The sequence below is a fragment of the Pollachius pollachius genome (assembly GCF_949987615.1).
Source record: "Pollachius pollachius genome assembly, chromosome: 15".
Lineage (NCBI taxonomy): Eukaryota > Metazoa > Chordata > Actinopteri > Gadiformes > Gadidae > Pollachius > Pollachius pollachius.
The window spans coordinates 6,087,567-6,107,099 of NC_136948.1; the positions used below are offsets into that span (position 1 = coordinate 6,087,567).

The 19,533-nt window shown below is 47.0% G+C and overlaps 2 protein-coding genes across 2 annotated transcripts; one reads left to right on the forward strand and one right to left on the reverse strand.

Annotated features, from left to right (window-relative positions):
- The first annotated feature begins 815 nt into the window (after positions 1-815).
- Positions 816-6,285, forward strand: LOC307086628 (lysophosphatidylserine lipase ABHD12-like). Its single transcript, XM_079751901.1, has 12 exons — positions 816-1,013; positions 1,234-1,336; positions 1,833-1,952; positions 2,221-2,251; positions 2,378-2,423; positions 3,445-3,574; positions 3,713-3,750; positions 3,853-3,932; positions 4,203-4,285; positions 4,775-4,853; positions 5,699-5,835; positions 6,048-6,285. The coding sequence occupies exons 1-12, from the start codon at positions 911-913 to the stop codon at positions 6,073-6,075; spliced, it is 978 nt and encodes a 325-aa protein (XP_079608027.1). The 5' UTR covers positions 816-910; the 3' UTR covers positions 6,076-6,285.
- Positions 6,286-6,484: 199 nt separating this feature from the next.
- On the reverse strand, positions 6,485-18,440 carry pygl (phosphorylase, glycogen, liver). Its single transcript, XM_079752719.1, has 20 exons — positions 18,126-18,440; positions 17,545-17,646; positions 17,284-17,362; positions 16,836-16,939; positions 15,450-15,581; positions 14,903-15,014; positions 14,405-14,487; positions 13,657-13,794; positions 13,198-13,290; positions 12,424-12,570; positions 11,722-11,885; positions 11,335-11,449; positions 10,938-11,039; positions 10,099-10,246; positions 9,691-9,749; positions 9,031-9,172; positions 8,237-8,444; positions 7,809-7,943; positions 7,334-7,400; positions 6,485-7,193 (listed from the first exon to the last, which is right to left on the reverse strand). The coding sequence occupies exons 1-20, from the start codon at positions 18,366-18,368 to the stop codon at positions 7,005-7,007; spliced, it is 2,562 nt and encodes an 853-aa protein (XP_079608845.1). The 5' UTR covers positions 18,369-18,440; the 3' UTR covers positions 6,485-7,004.
- Between the last annotated feature and the right edge of the window lie 1,093 nt (positions 18,441-19,533).

Below are 19,533 nucleotides of genomic sequence, written 5' to 3' on the forward strand. Positions count from 1 at the left end.
GGATTTTGAAAAGCTCCTCGCAGAGGAAGGGGAGGGGACCACGAGTCGTATCCTCGACGTCGACTGGTCAGGCCGGCCACCCACCGCGACCCACGCTGGCCCCCTACGGTCCTGTCGCACCATGTGCACAGGACCGTTTGAATGGTCGTATGCATAAAATAGATTAATGTGTATATTCGTAAAAAAAAAAAAAATGAAGGCTACTTTTACTTATATCTTTAATGTTTTATATTTCGCATCATCGTTTTTTTTAAAAAATACATTAACGAGTACGTACTTCGGCACTTTGTCGAATGAAAAATAACTTAGAACAAGTAGTAGTTCTGTAACCCCTGAGCGTTCAACTTTTTTTCTCTTCAGTGTTTAGAGTGGACAGTTTAGGTTTACCAACTGGTGCTTTCACAGCTGCTAGACACCCCCACCTAGTGGTGCGAAGTAAAAATGTAAGATTACCATCTGGTGCTTTTACAGAAGCCTTACAGCACCACCTAGAGGTGTAAAGTGGAACCGGCGCTTATTCATTTTGAGGATTACCGGTATCTCTTGGATAAGACATGACAGCGCTATATTTTCCGAACGGGGTAACGGTGGACTGTGTAGTAAGTCATCACTATTGACTCGTAGGGGGACATTTTCATATTATTATCAAACTTCGATCACACGCTTGTTCGGACGGTTGATGTATCGGCATGTCTACGCACTTGCATCATGCGATCTGAGCCAATAGCGCTGCAGTAAATTGCCTGTCCCTTTAACTTGGACCCCACTTGACGAGCGGCTCCTTTCACACAATCCGGAAATACAGTACACCGGGAGTCTGGTTCATAGCCGAGCTCAGTGCTGCTAGAGGGAGATCGGAGTTGATGTCCGCGGGGAGCAAGTCGCACAAGAGCACCGGAGTCCTGTAAATATGAAGAGGGCGGTCATCTTTCTGATCACGGTCTACGTTTCTGTACCAATCATAATCTACCTATTTCCTTGGATACTGGGACACGTGGTTTATTCCCATCTGTGTAAGTCGAGCGTGTTCGTGTATGTGTGTTTGTGTTTAACTCTGCAGGCATAGCAGTAGACCTCAAAACAATTCATGCAATAATCGTGTTGTTCCTAGCCTATAAACGTATCACAACGTCATTATGTTTCTGCAGCAATGTGTGCATTGAGACCGTAATGTATGCGCGCACGGACGTCAGGATGTCACTAACTCTGTTGTCTTCGCGCTGCGGTCTCCAGTGAAGGTCCCTTTCTTCGTGGACTTGAGCAGGCCGGACAAGATACTGAACCACACGACCAACCTCTACCTACCCACGGAGCAGGGCGTCTCGGTGGGCGTGTGGTCAGTCATGTCCCTCTCCCCTACCTGGCCTCTACAAGGCTGCTTAGTCACGTAGAGACCCTTGTCACCCACACCACATATTATAATGAAAGCAAGTGGATGCTTGAATTGAGTTTTGCAACAGCACGCGTGCGGGATTAGCCCCTGATGCCTTAAACCGACCGTGCTGCCAGTACATTAAACAGGCTTTGTGTAGCGTGGACAGCAAGACGGAGGATATGTCTGGCAACACGGGTCTAGTGTACTACTCTATGGTCACGTTGCCCCAACATCTCAATGTTTATATGTTTAGATTAACCCGTTTTCTTTCTCTCAGTCTCTCTGAGTGCGTGTCTGACTTTAGCATGTTCTTAGTTAGTCATGTGGTCGTCCTGGGAGTCAATAGGCCCACTTTAATCCCTCATCCTCTCAATTACATTCAGATTACTTTATTTGCATAATAGAAAAACATTGAGGTGCAGCCAAATCATCGACCAACATCTCCTCTCTCTCCTAGGCATACTCTCCCGGTCAGCCAATGGGAGCACTCCGCTGGGAAGGGCCCAGAGTGGTACCAGGAGGCCCTCGCAGACGGACGTCCTGTTATCGTTTATCTCCATGGCAACACAGGGACCAGGTGGGCCCCCAGCCATGGTTTCTATACACTCAGAGACCACACACACACACACACACACACACACACACACACACACACACACACACACACACACACGTGCATACAAACACACACGCACCAAAAAATGGTGTTCCCAGGATCTCCCATTAAACACTGACTGCTGCGCGCCAACACACTAACACGTCAACACTTCGTCACGGTCTCTCGTTCGTGGAACCAACAAAAATTACGTAAAAATATAGTTTTTCTTTCGTGTTTATTTCTACAGGGCCATCCACCACAGAGTTGAGCTGGTCAAGGTAAGGGGCTTCCAACAAAACACACAGACAATGAACCTGGAAAGGTGCATGTTACTTGGAATAACCGGACAATATGTTCTGGTTTGTTCACGCTATGAATAAATGACCACTGGGTCTGTGTTCCAGATCCTGAGTGCCGCTGGATACCACGTCCTGTCCTTTGACTACAGAGGTAAACTATCCCATTTCTATCCGTGTGTGGGGCTCGCAGGTACACTGGATCACGGGAGACCGTCGTTACCAAGACAACCGTCCTAGTAATTATTCACGAAGACGGCAGTCTTTGTTAACAATCTGCTTGGAACAGCAGAACAACAAAATTAGGGGAGCTTGGTGCCTGGTTTGAGAGGAGAACACCGGTGTTTAGGGGTTCGGTAAGACAGATCTTTTACGTTCCATTCTGTCCTGAGGAGAGGTTCGTTTTGGTTTCACAAACAACGAGGTTTCTAGGTCATTCGGATCAATATCCTAAGGACATTTACATTTAGGAAAAAATGCTACACAATGCGAAATAATATTTTGCCAGGTGCCAGGACGTAAAATGTACAATAAGTGCATAAGAGGTGGGTGGGGGGGGGGGGGGGGGGGGGGGGGTAGCTATGCAGAGTCCAGATAACCTCTGAACTGTCTGGCACTGTGAGGTTGAAACCTCATTGGAATCTTCTGTTGGGTATATAGGCTCTCCTGTACGTTTAGGCACATATACAAGACCAGTATTACTTGTCGGGCGAGCCAGTATTTTGCTCAACACCGTTCAGTATACAAAAACAACTCTGGCAGTTTGATTTCTCCATGGCCTCTAGTGTACCTAACACCTAACATGTGTGCACACATGGTTTTGAAATCAGAAGAGAGCAAGATTTTAAAACTGAACAACTAATAAAATGCACCTCCCTATCTGCTTCTTACCACCTTTTCCTTCTTGCGTCTCTCCTCCACTGAGAAGTGTGGACAAGAATGACGATTTCCCCGAATCATTCCGGAAAGAGATGCACTGATTGGTCCGAAACGAGCCGGGAACGGTCTCCAACCAAAGTGGTCTCGCACAGGGGCGGGCCCGGTCAACCAGAGACGATATTCTCACAGCTCGTGTCACTCACCAAGAGCTGACTGGTGGCCGGACCGGGTCACCCTGATGACGCTCCCACGAAAGCTCCTAAATGTCACCTACTGCGCCTTTAACGTCTCCCCAGGGTTCGGGGACTCCGGCGGGGAGCCCAGCGAGGCGGGCCTGACCACCGACGCCCTCTACCTGTACCGCTGGGCCAAGCAGCACAGCGCCGGCGGCCATGTCTACCTGTGGGGACACTCCCTCGGGACAGGGTGAGTCCCTGGTTCACCAACCGGTTGGGTCCTGCGTACAGACTCGCCGTCACTCATCACGAAAAAGCTGGAAAAGTTTTAAGTGGAAAAGACTCAAGAGTGATTAATCTAAATAGATTGTTTGACCTTTTTTTTTAGAGTGGCCACCAACGCAGCCCTGCGGTCCCAGGAGGAAGGTGAGGTGGTTCGGCTCTAGACTGCCTGCTTCATTGACTTGTTCATACGTTGTTGTTGTTGTTGTTGTTGTTGTTTTCGTCATCACCGTCTCCGTGTGTCAGGCTCCGTTGTGGACGCCCTGATTCTCGAAGCTCCGTACACGAGCATTAGGAAGGCTACAGAGTGCCATGTCCTGGCCAAGGTACAGTCAGCCAGCACCGCCCTGGTTCTACATCAGTGAGCGGGGTTAGGGTCAGAGCCCAGAGGTTCTGGGTTCTAACCCCCACTGTTACCACCCCATACCTGTAAAGAGCAGGAGGCCTTACTCCTTACCCGCAAGGATCTTAGGATAAATCACTCCATAAAATCATAAAAAGTATTTAAAAAGAACTCCATTTTTAATGAATGCATTTAAAGTCTGTTGCCGGCAGATGTGCAGAATAAAGACGTTAGTTCATGTTTACTGTTCCAGATGTTTTCCCTTCTGCCTGGGGTTAAAAACTTGCTCACAGAGACCCTGGAGAAGAACAAGCTAGTGTTGGCCAGCGATGAGAAGTGAGTCCTTTATCGTCTCTCAACATGGAGCTTCTGTATGGGAACACCTGCTGTCACTGTATATTCCTGTAAATCTCCTCTTCAATCAAAGGTATCTACTTATCTATCTATATCTATATCAAACGGCTAATGGGAGAGCCTTCCCAGGAGGCAAACAGAGCAGGGAGCCTTCCCCTCCCTGTTTTGGGTGATGATTGTCACTTCAACTATGTCTATATTTATCTATCTACTGTGTTTATCTTTCTAACCACCTGTTTATTTAACTATCTAAACCGCTATTCATCTCAACCGCATGCTAAAGTACAGTAGGCTCCAATGAATAAAATTCACATTTCATGGGATCTTTGTATCAATGGTTAACGGTGTGTGTGTGTGTGTGTGTGTGTGTGTGTGTGTGTGTGTGTGTGTGTGTGTGTGTGTGTGTGTGTGTGTGTGTGTGTGTGTGTGTGTGTGTGTGTGTGTGTGTGTGTGTGTGTGTGTTCTACCCAGTTTGAAGAGGCTGGAGAGTCCTCTCCTTGTTCTTCATGCTGAGGATGACAATATTCTACCCTACCACATGGGCCAGGAGGTAAACACAATCTATTTCACTATAGCACTATCCTAGGAGGTACACATTATCACCCTCACTATAATCACTATAGCACTATCCCAGGAGGTACACATTATCACCCTCACTATAATTACTATAGCACTATCCCAGGAGGTACACATTATCACCCTCACTATAATCACTATAGCACTATCCCAGGAGGTGCACATTATCACCCTCACTATAATCACTATAGCACTATCCCAGGAGGTACACATTATCACCCTCACTATAATCACTATAGCACTATCCCAGGAGGTAAAAGTTATCACCCTCACTATAATCACTATAGCACTATCCCAGGAGGTAAAAGTTATCACCCTCACTATAATCACTATAGCACTATCCCAGGAGGTACACATTATCACCCTCACTATAATCACTATATCACTATCCCAGGAGGTACACATTATCACCCTCACTATAATCACTATAGCACTATCCCAGGAGGTACACATTATCACCCTCACTATAATCACTATAGCACTATCCCAGGAGGTAAACATTATCATTATCCCAGGAGGTACACATTATCACCCTCACTATAATCACTATAGCACTATCCCAGGAGGTACACATTATCGCCCTCACTATAATCACTATAGCACTATCCCAGGAGGTAAACATTATCATTATCCCAGGAGGTACACATTATCACCCTCACTATAATCACTATAGCACTATCCCAGGAGGTAAACATTATCACTATATCACTCTCCCAGGAGGTACACATTATAACTATATCACTCTCCCAGGAGGTACACATGACCACTGTACAAAGTCCCCTGTGAGTAACGTCTGACTGGTCCTCCTGTGTTCCCCAGCTGTACCGGATCGCTCTGGGGGCCCAGAAGGGGCGTCCGGACGCAGAAGCCCGGGTCCAGATGATCTCCTACCGCGCCGCCCTGGGCTATGCCCACGACAACATCTACCTGGACCCAGACCTGGTCCGGGTCCTGGGGTGAGTCCCGCGCACGTGACAAGCGCACACACGTGACATGCTCACGTGGCACACGCATGTGCACGTGACAAGCACACACACGCGCGACATGTGCACCTGACAAGCGCACGTGACATGTGCACGTGAAAAGCGAACGCACGCCCTCACGAGACACGCACAACACACGCATGTGCACGTATCTAACCGATTCTACCACTGCCTTCTCGTTTCAGGGATTTCCTCAAAGGTCTGGAGACTTAATCGTCCTGCCAGAAGGACGGTCTGTCTGTCTGCATTTCTGTCCGTCTGTCTTTCCTGTCTGTCTACCTTCCGGCTTCCTGTCTGTCCTTCTCTATGTCCGAGCATGTACACAATACCAATTATGTCAATATTGAACAGAAATGCATTTTAAAAAGACATGTTTACGTATCACTGGTTTTAACAGCTAATACAGTGGGAGGTCGGCTTTGCGTTGGGATTGTATTGGGGACTGGGGTTAAAGATATATTAAAAATAAAGTACATTTTATTTAATATGTTGGCCTCCGTACTTCTTTCTGCTGTTTTGACCTTAAACGTTGTTCCTTTTCGATACTAATGCTGAGCGAGTGATTGGATTTCACCCTGGATGACCAGAGAAAGATAAAGAATAAGAAAATGACCAGTCAGACTCCCAGTGTTTGTGTTGTATTTATTTGGCAATAGATTTCTTCCAAACTGATAAACTAAAACTAGTTTGTCCAAAGTAAGAGACTTTATCAGACTTAATTCAAGTGCCTCGTAAGAAAATGAACCGCGTCTGAGCCTGAAGTTAAATAAAATTCTTGCTGAAGTAAAAATTATGAAAGATCTTGTTAAAGATGCTGTAGGTTATATTTAAGTGCTATCATTCGAGGGTAATTTGGTAGAAATGTAAATAGCCAACAGTCAGCTTTTGGAATGCACTAAGAGACTAATGATTTTCATCTGTACTGCGTCTGTGTATGAGACAATTTGTTGGTCATTTTTCCCAATCAGGTGCCTTTTCTGGGGGGGAATATTAAAAAACATTGTACCCTCTTCTTGTGCACTCTATTTCTCTCTTTACAACTTCCGAATCACACCAACAGCAGCTTTAACGATGACGTGCAAAGTTTAAATCCTAGGTGATTGCTATCGCAATACCACTGGTGGCCACGAGTGGGCAGTATCTCACATTTTCTTCAGGGCTCTGGCCGTCTCATCGATGGCCTCTCTGGGCTCATTGGGAGGCGGGATCTTCAGGTCGGTGGGCTCCACCCCCCACACCTCTCTGGCATAATCGCTGATGGTTCTGTCGCTGGAGAATTTGCCAGATGCTGCGATGTTCTTTATTACCATCTTGGTCCATTCCTTTGGTTTCTATAACGCCAAGGAATATATTTAAAATACGTTGGGAATAAAAAGGATTTATTTTCTCTAGCTCAGGTATTATTTGCTACACACATCTTTTTTGTTTAAAGTGGTTTCTTGTTTTTGTGCCACTATTTCAGTCAACCTACCTGGTAAAGTTTGCTGACTTGTTCCTGAGCCTTCACATAATCGTCAAAGTCGGCAAATACTTTGAAACTGTTGAGGAATATCGAGAACACTAAAGGTTAAACTCAAGGTCAAGGTTCAAGTCAATGAGAATACCATACTCAGACACTTCAAAACACTACAGAGTACTATAACTCAAAATGAACAAGAAGATACTAAGAAGATGTTAATTTCATCTATTCAAATACTCATAAATAAAAATAAGTCAGATGTTATGTAACATCCGTGGTTCTCAAATGGGGGTACGCGTACCCCTATTTTTTTTATGTACATTTTTAAACAGCAAAATAGAGCACACATACATTATTTATGTTAATTGTATTTGCATTATGTTTTTTCTCCCAAAAGTGTTTTGTGCCGGTGAAGGAGGTACTTTACTAGAGGGCGCAAACTAGTAGAAAAGGTAAGAGAACCACTGCTTAACATGATCCCACGTACCGGTCGTATTTGAAGAGCATGTCGGTCACGTCCTTGAACAGGTCGGGGTTCTTGGGGTTGAAGTACCCGCTGGTGATCTGGTCCATGACACACCTCAGCTCCGGGTTCCGCTTGTAGTACACCATGGCGTCGTAGCTGAGGAGAGAACCCAGAGAACCGCTTCAGTTCCCCTGCAGTCTCAGACAACATGAGTGTCTGGCTCTGATCACTGGTCCTCCCGCCACTCTCTCTGTCTCTCTCACCCTTGCTCACTCTATCACCCCTTCTCTCTCCTCGACTTGTTCACCCCTTCTCCCTCTCTTCCTATACTCTCTCTCTCAGCCCTGCTCCCTTTCCCGTCTCTCTCTCTCTCTCTCTCTCCCCCTCTCTCTCTCTCTCTCTCTCTCTCTCTCTCTCTCTCTCTCTCTCTCTCTCTCTCCCTGCCTCACCCCTTCAGGTCGAGCGCGGCCACGTCCTCCACCCTCATGCCGAAGATGAAGAGGTTCTCCTCGCCGGCCTCCTCGGCCATCTCCACGTTGGCCCCGTCCATGGTGCCGATGGTCAGCGCCCCGTTCAGCATGAACTTCATGTTCCCCGTGCCGGACGCCTCCGTCCCCGCAGTGGAGATCTGCTCCGACAGGTCCGTGGCCGGGATCACTGGGGGAGGGGGGGGGCGGGGGGGAGGGAGACAGGGAGGATGGAGGGGGGACGGGGGAGGGGGGAAACCATGGGAATAGAGGGGGGATGTTAGCACGGCATGTGGCTCAGGAGGTAGTGCGGGTCGGCTGGTAACCACGAAGGTTGCTAGTTCGATCCCTGGCTATTCATTTAAATAATTAATTAGACATTTATTATGTAATTCAATAATTTATCAATTGATTTCATCAATGAAGCCTTGAGGTTGCCTTTGACTGTTAACAATCTGACAATTAAGATGTATTCTTCATTAAAGGTCCCATGACATGCCACCATGTGTGAGTGTGAAGTGGGCGTGTCCACCTAGATGTGTGCTGGATAGATCAGTCTACCAGCCTACCCAGTGGACTGTAGCAAGCGTTGCTCATCTATCCGTCATACATCTAGGTGGACACGCCCACTTGTGATGTCATAAGGGGCAGGTTTTCAAAACGGCTTGATACGGCTAATCACACTCACACCTGTCGGCATGTCATGGGACATTTAACAATTAACTATTAATTAAGGCGTCAACTCCCTAGAATGTGTACAGTAGTCAGTACCGTACCTTTCTCTGCCAGTGACACCCGGTAGTTCTCCAGGTAGATGACCTTGAGCTTACTGCCCACCACGGGGTCGTTGTTCACCACGTCGCCCACCGCCGTGATCAGCTTAATAATCATCTTCGCCATGTGGTACCCCGGTGCCGCCTGCAGGGGGAGACAGAGGATCACATAGAAGATGAAGCGTAAAATCGTTTTGGATTGGACTGCACGGGCTCTTCTGGTGTTCACTTCATAATAAATCAATTGCCTCAGTGATATTTTAAGGTTGATCTTGTATTTAGCCTAAAAAACGCCTGGATGACTTGGGTAGATAGTGATATGGAATGCAAAAAGCACTCTGATTGGCTTAGGATATAGCCAATGAGGCACAGTGAATCAGCAGCGTTAGGACAGTAGAGTTGGGTCACAATTTGGGAAATTATGCTATGAGGATAACGAAGTAAAACTATTCGTGTAGCACCTTTACAAACAACGTGTACAAAGTGCTTATGGGAACTAAAGGTGTTTTAGAAAGGTTATCATTAAGGATGACCTTGTATTGGTATGCAGTCTGAAATGGTTTGATACATAATCATTAAAAACAGGTTTAAAGTCCTTAAACATAGATTCTGGTTCAGGGGCGGGGAGGGTTTGTTCAGACGTTGGTTCTAGGTTCTGCTCACCTTGCCTCCGATGATGATGGTCCGTGGAACGAACGGTGCTGTCGGGTTCTTTTTGATGCCTTCAAAAGAGACAATGAGTATATATTCAATACCTCTGAAAAGACAACCAAGAGTCAACCAATTGATTACTTAACCACCGGTAAACACAAACCAAAGGTCTTTCAGGAATCAACTAACATTTGGGAATTTTTAACTCTTGGATGACTGAATACATTTGGGAATCTTCCCATGGGGATGCTCCAACCTATATGGGAATGTTCCCTCTGGCCTGAATGCAGTCTATCGGGTATTGTCCCGGTAATGTTGCGGTAATGTCCCGGTAATGTTGCGGTAATGTCCCGGTTATGTCCCGGTAATGTCCCGGTAGTGTCCCGGTAATGTGGTAGTGTGTGGGGCCGGCCTGCGTACGGTTGTACATGGTGATGATGTGCAGGCAGTTGAGCAGCTGGCGCTTGTACTCGTGGATCCTCTTGACGTGAACGTCGAACATGGAGGCCGGGTTGATCTGCACGCGGTACTCCTTCTCCAGGTACTGGGCAAACTTCTCCTTGTTGTCCTGCGGGGGGCAAGTTGGGACAGGAGGGGTGAGTGGCGTGCAGGAAACACAGAGGGATTCATTGCTTTGTACGGTCTAACCGGTTCTAAACTGTTCCTGTTTTGGTGGGTGGGTTATGTTGTGACTCATAGGTGCTGTTGTAATACATAAATTAATCATATCCTGGATATCTATCAGAGGTTTGTCTCCACAGTACAGTGGTTAGGGTGTGAACTCCCAGGTGAAGGGTTCTGAGTTTGATTCCCAGCATTCGAAGCCTAACCTGTGGGCGTCCTTCATGGAGATGCGGTGCCTTACCCCCCCCTGCTCAATAATGACATCTTAAAGTCACTGTAAGTTGCTTTGGACCAAGCGTCTGCTTGATGACTCAATAGTACGTCTAGATTCAGCCGTCTCGTCTTGCTGCCCTTTCCATCTCAATGTGATGTAACGTTACCTGTTTATACATGGCTGTCATCGTAAGAGAACCCTTCAGTAAGAAGATTAGTAGTTATTAGTAGTTACGATGCTAGATTGCTGTGTCGGTATATACTCTTTATCGGCCGATACTCAAGTTCAGGAATCGGTCAGGAAAAAGATGGAGTCGGTACATCTCTAATCTGAAGGCCTGACATTGTGTCTCCTGGGGAGGTGAGACGAGACACGGATTTGAAGGTTGTAACGATGGTGGTGCAGTGGTGCTCTTGCCCACCTGCTTGACTTTGGACACGTCCCTGATGAAGGCCTCGTTGTTCACCAGCAGCATGAGCTTCTGCAGCTGGCTGAGGTCCTTCACGTAGTCCTCTCCGATCACCTTCAGCCAGACACACACACACACAGCGCGGAATGAGGCTCAGGAAGGTAGAGCGGGTTGACTGGCAACCGGAAGGTTGCTAGTTGGATCCCCGGAAGCTGACAAAGACAGACAGACAGACAGACAGACAGACAGACAGACAGACAGACAGACAGACAGACAGACAGACAGACAGACAGACAGACAGACAGACAGACAGACAGACAGACAGACAGACAGACAGACAGACAGACAGACAGACAGACAGACAGACAGACAGACAGACAGAGGTGATAGTTCTGAAGGGAGGTCCTACCTCTGCTATCAGCTCGGCAAGCCCGGGGTTACAGAGGAGGAGCCAGCGCCTCGGAGTGATCCCATTGGTCTTGTTCTGGAACTTGTCCGGCTCCAATTCGCTGAAATCACGGAACCTACGGAACACGAGGTACTCAATACTAACATATAAATCAATAATAACTAAATCAAATGCTCTACAATTCCGAAGTCTGCAAATGTTTTCGTTTGTTTCTCATATTTCATTTCATCGAGTTCCACAAATTTTCCTCGAAGGTTGCGCAATATTTTTGCGCTAACGATGCACTAATGTCGCGGGCATGTGCCACGTATGTCCCATGTATGTTCCCTGTATGTTCCACGTATTTTCCACGCATGTTCCACGCATGTTCCCCGTGTGTCTTCTCACACGCTGGTCTTGATGATGTCGGAGTGGATCTGCGCCACCCCGTTGACGGCGTGGGAGCCCAGGATGCAGAGGTGGGCCATGTTGACCCGCTTCCCCCCCTCCTCCTCGATCAGAGACATCCGGCGCAGGCGGTCCACGTCCTTCGGGAACAGGGACGCTATGCTCTGGAGGGGGAGAGAGAGGGAGAGAGAGAGAGAGAGGGAGAGAGACAGAGAGAGAGAGAGAGGGAGAGAGAGAGGCAGAGACAGAGAGGGAGAAAGAGGGAGAGAGGGAGAGAGAGAGGGAGAGAGAGACAGAGAGAGAGAGAGAGAGAGAGAGGAAGACAGAGAGAAAGACAGACAGACAGACAGACAGAGAGAGAGACAGACAGACAGACCATGTAAAAAAACAAGTAAATAGAAGAACTGTTTTCTGTGCCCACAACTTCCTCTTCGTAAATCACCTTACAATCCTTCCCTTTTTCTACCGTGACTCGGCTTAAAAACAAGTTTACTTGTTCCTTGTGTTGTGCGTGTTGGACAGAGGCAAACCAAGATATAGAGAGGGGAGAGGAGACAAAGAGAGAATACAGAGAGAGCAGTAGTGAGAGACAGAGAGAGAGGCAGAGGAGAGGGAGAAAGAGAGACAGAGAGGCCGAGGAGAGAGAGGCAGAGGAGAGATAGAGAGAGGGTGGTAGAGAGAGATAGCGTGGGTGCTGCGTACGTCCAGGTGGATCTGGTTGATATGGTAGATGATCTGCAGGTGTCGGGGCAGCAGGCTCTCCAGCAGCTCCACCGGCCAGCGCTCCAGTGCCTCAGGCAGCACCGTGTGGTTGGTGTAGGCGAAGGTGCGCTTGGTCAGGTCCCAGGCCTGGGGGGGAGGGGCTTGTGAGTCGGTACCATCGTCACTCATGATAACTGTTCCATCATCACTCAAGATGACGCCTGTACCATTGTAACTCATGATGATACCTGTACCATCGTAACTCATGGTACCTGTACCATCGCAGCTCATTATACCTGTACCATCGCAAATCATGATACCTGTACTATCGTAACACATGGTACCTGTACCATCGTAACTAATGACGATACCTGTACTATCGTCACTCATGATACCTGTACCATCGTAACTCATGATGATGCGTGTACCATCGTAACTCATGATACCTGTACTATTGCGACTCATGGTACCTGTACTATCGTAACTGATGAAACCTGTACTATCGTCACTCATGATACCTGTACCATCGTAACTCATGATACCTGAACCATCGTAACTCATGATACCTGTACCATCGTAACCTATGATGATACCTGTACCATCATAACTCATGATACTTGTTTCATCGTAACTCATGATGATGCGTGTCTTATTCTTCAGTTAATGCATTAGTTAGTCTTTAGAGACGTCGACTCTATGATCTTATATCAAAATGGAGGAATTTTTTAAAGGTTTTGGGTGAGTATAATAATATATAATAATATAATAATGCACCGTATCCCAGTCCAGCTTCTCAATGTCCACAAAGATCCTCATGAGCTCTGGGATGGCCATGGCTGGGTGGGTGTCGTTCAGCTGAATGGCCACCTGAAAGAAACACGACAACATGACATAGTTTGTAAACATTAATCCCAATAATACCCGCACAGTCGTCCTCAAATCCAACATCCTGAAAGCCAGATAATCCAACGACACCCCCTCTAGACCTGGGCAAACGGTTTGGGAACCGACCCAACCATGTCGGGACCGCCACCTTAATCGTGTTTCAAATTAATTCAATTCTTTAAAAGAGAAATGGAAGCTTAGGTGACCTCAGCTTAGCTTCCAAGCAAAAACCTAAAGTATTGATTTGCCATCGGAACCCAAACCCAGGTTTCAGCACTTCATCTTATCCTTAACAAAACCCAGGCCTGGTCCCCAAATCCCATGATGATGGGACCCCGGTGGGGCTACCTTCTCTGGGAAGCCCTGGAAGGAGGTCTGGCCACCGGCACACTTCTTGGTGGTCTTGAAGCGGCGGACGATGTCCTGCAGGGTGGCGGCCACCACAAAGTACTCCTGCTTCAGACGCAGCTCTTTACCCTCAAAGAACTGGAGGCGTGGAGGAGGAGAGAGGAGGAGCAGGGAGGAGGAGAGAGGAGAGAGGAGCAGGGAGGAGAGAGGAACAGAGAGGAGTGAGGGGAGATGAGCAGGGAGGAGAGATGAGTGAGGGGAGAGGAACAGTGAGTATAACAAAACAAAGAAAGTTACTGCAAAGCTGATCTTCTCCTGCAGGTTACATGTTTGACAACATCCCATAATATTGAGCTGAATATACAGTAGCTATGCGCAAGGACAGAAGACAACAGGAAAGGCAGAACCCTAAGGGAGAGCTGTCCTGTCAGCTAGCAACCAGCAGACAGTAAGCAAGTAAACCGACAATTATCCGGTGTGTACAAATTAGCCATAATTACGGAAACAACCATCGTTAATGCAAGGGGGGAGAGAGTGGCGCTTCATGGACTATCCACAGAGAACAAAGTCAACGTTGCTACAAACTCATGACCATACATTACAGAGAGGTCTGGTTTGTAACTTCCCTCGACGCCTTGCTCCACGGCGTTACTCAAGAACGGTTTCCTGTGAAGGTTGCGTTAACGTTTGGACAACGACTAACAAACACACACACACACACACAGACTGACAGACACACAGAACCTACGTTGTCGTTGGGATACAGAACCCGGGAGATGTTCTCGGCCAGGTTCCGGTCCAGAACCGCTTCGATATAATCTCCGACATTAACTAAAACACAGAGATAAATTCGGCTTGACTTTTGTTCAATTTACGATTTAAATACATTTATTCACGTTTGGTGCATGGACGCTGTTTTGGTCGTTCATTGTTGCCCGCTTTGGCCAATCAGCGGTTGAGTAATTTAACTATTTTGTGGATGCTTTTATCCAAAGTGAGTCATGGTGATTCAGATGCCGGTCATTAAGGAGCAGTTAGGGGTCAGGGGGCATCTTGCTCAAGGAGCCCTCAAATCTGCAATTCAGACTTAATTTAATAATCGTATTGATTTTATTCAATCGCAGCACTAACTGAGCTGAGGTCTCATCTTTCTGAAGGGATATTTTCCATTGTCTGGAGTGAACCTGTGTTACACATGCATGTGATGAATGAAAACACTTGTGGGGTGAGAGGGTAGGGAGCCTACAGTCTCTCAGGTTGAAGTCATTGGGCGCCTTGGCCGACCACAACCTCATGGTGTTCACCGTGTTGTTCATGAAGCCCGGGATGGGCGTGTCGTAGGGCATGGCCAGGACCACCTGCAGGGAGACCACAGGTCAATACACCTGGGACAGGTACAGTACACCTGGGACAGGTACAGTACACCTGGGACAGGTACATAATAGCTGAGACCGGTACAGTACACCTGAGACAGGTACATTACACCTGAGACAGGTACATTACACCTTAGACAGGTACATTACACCTTAGACAGATACAGTACACCTGAGACAGCTACAATACAATTGAGACAGGTACAGTACACCTTGGACAAGTACCTTACACCTGAGACATCTAAAGTACGACTGAGACAGGTACAGTACACCTGAGACAGGTACAATCCACCTAAAACAGGTTAGGTACACCTACGAACACCTGCAAGGGGAATACAGGTAACTACACCTGAGTACAGGTACAATGCACCCTAGACAGGTATACCTGATAAACAAACAGACAGACAGACAGACAGCTACCTGAGTATCCACCCATTTGGATCCTTCCTTGGACTCCTCCACCCGCCCATAGAAGTGAACAGGAAGCATGTATTCTGGGCGGGCCTTTTCCCAGGGGTTCCCGTGCCTCAGCCAATCATCTGCCTCCTCCACCTGTTGCCGTTAATAGTACAGTCAAATGGAAATTATCACAGAATTAAGAACACAGAAGAAGAGCAATGGGCCGGGCAAATCATAATAAATATTCTCGCCATACTACGGTCACCGAAATGCTTTTGAGAGATTCCCCGGACATTTTTCCAGCCACATGAGCAAATGTTCAGCCAGCTTCATGCCAGGCAGTGGACCACAGGCCTTTCAGTTTCTCTTCTCTTTAAATTGTCATAGATCAAGCTCAAGGTCAACAAGCTTCCGGCGTTATGCAAGAGTCCACCAGGCCCTGATCAGGGGTCAGACCCCAGGGCTCAGCTGTTGGCTCCAGGGATCGTCGATCGAGAGATCAACGCCTCTGCAGGATGTTTGACCGCTCCCGACTTCAAGTTCGCTCTTGGAACCTGCTGTTATCAGACCATGGGCTCATGTCTCCCTCCCTTATTGATCCGGGGCAATAGATCGATGAGCTCAAGATAAACGGAAGTAAAAAAACATGTCTCCCGGGGGTGCCCCTGTTTCACCCTATGCACCCTGGGGGAGACACGAGGCTCACGGCGCCCCGGATGACACGCACGAGACAGTCGATACTCCTGACACCCATGTGCAGCGTGATCGCGGTCCATCGTACAGCAGTGCATGTTTACCCTGTGCGTTTACACCGCAAACACTCGCCAGAGAAGACAGGAGGCCCCAGCCATTGTTTTGCCCAAAGTCTCAGCTCTAAGTATAACTAGGAGACAGATTTGGGGGATCTGATCTTCCCGAGCTAAGCCCCCTCGATGAACCACCGCAGATGGAGGCTGCAAACGGATCGCTCCCAGCTCACCTGAACTGGGGCACCAGTGCCCACTGGGACGGCCCGTCTGCTGGGTTAATGTTTGAGCTGGTTGGCTGTGAGCCACTTCTACCCACTACATGGCCATCCTTGACCCCCTCTCTTGCCCGCACGGAGCTCTGCACCAGCCCCCCAAGCTCAGATAAACGAGGACCTTCGACCTCTGCTTTGGTCGATGTTGGGAAAGTTCATCCACATGAACTTCACTAACTATTTTTGGGAATGCTGAAGTAAGGGAAATGGCAGGGGATTGTCCTTTGATACAGAGACTCTTAATTGAATGATCCGGGGGAAATGTTAATATCGATCAGCTCAAGATAAACAGGAGTAAAAATGTACAGTAAGGAAGTAGAAGTTTGCTCGAACTTTTGCCTAAACGTTTGGGGTGCTAAACCCGAGGGCTGGGTTGTGTCGTTTACCTGCCACCCGTCTCTGATCTTCTGGTTGAAGATGCCATACTCGTAGCGGATCCCATAGCCGTAGGCGGCCAGGCCAAGCGTTGCCATGGAGTCCAGGAAACATGCTTTACGAACCAGGGAAAAGAACCAGACACAAAAGGACATTGTTGGCCGTTGAACCCTTACAGCCTACTGTCTTACAGAAGGTGTTAGCCAACATTATGAGGTACAATCAAGATGAAATACACTTTCTGTTGCGGAACAGCTGATATGGCTTCCAGGAGAATGCAGTTGAAGGAGTCTTGAGCCACAGACTGCAGTAGTGTGTGTTCAGCATGGATGTTATCATCATGAGGGTGTTCATGTTGGGTTGCAATTATACGGTTGATCAATCATTACTTTGATTGCTACATTACTACGGACCTGTTTGAAAGTGTGTGTGTGTGTGTGTGTGTGTGTGTGTGTGTACCTGCCAGTCTGCCAAGCCCTCCGTTCCCCAAGCCCGCATCCTCCTCCATCTCCTCCAGATCTTCCATATCCAGACCCAGCTACACACACACACACACACACACACCTTATAAATACTAATTTTAGTTAATTAATCACAAAGAAAAGATGATCATCTATCTGTTGTTAAACACTACATTATTATTGATAAACCCCTAAAAGGCGTCAGATAAGCCCCCAGTTCCAGAGGTCTGTTCAGAGTCTGCGTGGTATTTCCTGGTACCTGGTAGATGGCCTCATCGCAGGCGTTCTGCAGGCCCAGGTTGATCATGGTGTTCTGCAGGGTTCTGCCCATGTAGAACTCCAGGGACAGGTAATACACACGCTGCGCGCAGGCACACACACACACACACCCACACACACGTTAACCTGACATCACTTTAGTAATCCGAGATGGGAACTAGACACATTTCAAACTTTATATGATAAACACTCGCAGGCTGCCCCACTAAGCCCAAACGTGACCTCGTTTCACTATTTTATTTGGTCTGATTGACTGCAGTGTGCGTGTTCTACATCAAATAAAAAAAGAATAGGAGGTATTCTTTAAAGTTATTGGAGGTAAATATAGACTATATGTCAGCCTTCATAGCAAGGAGAACAATTTATTAACGCAACCACGTTATTTCTAACTTTTACATGTTGTGTAGTGATAGGCCCTACTACATTTATATGTTGGAACACATTTATTCATAAAAAGTACACCAGGATAGTTTTAAGCCAACTCACTGACAGCCCTGGTCTGTGTGTGAGAATGAGCGATCACATTTCAACGGGACGACTTTTGACACAGTCCATGCCTACCTTGGGGTCTACTTCGTAGTAGAACTGCTGGGTTCTGATCCATCTCCCCACCAGGTGGTCTCGTACGGTGTGGGCGAGAGCGAAGTAGTAATCTCGCGGGGTCGCGATATTTCGGTCTTTCACCAACGTGAAGTGCAGATGGCGATTAAAACCCTTCTTGATTTCGGCAACATTTTCCACTCCCACTATGCCTCGGATACTGATCTGCTTTCTCTTCTCCTGGTCGGTCAGCGGCGTCGCCATGGTCAGAAATGTTACTTTGAGCGGTCAACTGGCAGAGGAGCGAAGGGTCACCACTGGTTTTGATGGAGACGCGTTTCCTCCTGTGCGTTTGATTGGTGGGCGAAAAGGGAAGGTGTGTCTTTGTGCGTGCGTATGCGTGTGTGTGTGTGTGTGTGTGTGTGTGTGTGTGTGTGTGTGTGTGTGTGTGTGTGTTCGTGTCTGTGTGTATGTGTGTGTTATTGCCCAACCTCAGGCCAATATTGCAAAGGACAGGAAATCCATTTATATTTAAAGGTCCACAGCTCTATGTCGACACCAATTTATTGAATTTTCAGACATACAGGAAAAACACCCAAGCTTATATTACACTTGAAATAATCATAATAGTGCTAATTGTTTGCTTCCAAATAATATGAATAACAATTGTTCATGTTTATAATCATAAAAATCTCCATAGACATATGTGGGTATGTATAATGTAAATAGGCCATTCATTAATAGCATATGTTTGTTGACCATCAAACTTGGCAAAAACATTTACTTTGGAGTCGAAAAGAGAACGAAAATATCCCATGAACTTTCTTGAAACGATAACTCTTTGTCGCCCAGCGACTTTGTATTGTTTCCACTTACTTATAATTAATACAATTATGTTAAGTATCTACGAGGCTGTAGGATCAAATGCACAAAAAAAGGAAAGCGTAAGAAACAACTGCAAATAACGCATTTCAACTCTTGAAAAATAGTTCGTCTAGCATTTGACAACACGTGTTCGTGGTACTTGTAGGCAACTCACACATCACACAATAACAGTTTTTGTTTATGAAAAATGTACAGAAAGGTGTGCTGTCCACGACATCGGTCGTATGGATGGGATGCAAATTGCTTAGCTTAATGCAGGACCTCCCTGATGGTCCTGGAACTGAGTGGTTTTCAACCTCGCGTTAAAGGCTGTGGTTGTACGTCTTCAATGAAGTAAAGAACGTTACTCTCGCGATGGTTCAATGAGGATGGCGGGGTTGGGAGGGCTTGTGCTTTTGTACTTTAATTTAGTCTTTGAATAATGGCCAGACAGAAAAATAAACATACTGGATCACCTATCCTATCCAATTATAGACTATAAAGAGAAGTTTGCATCAGATGTGATGTTTTAAAATGTTTTGTTATATATGTATTCTGGATCAGG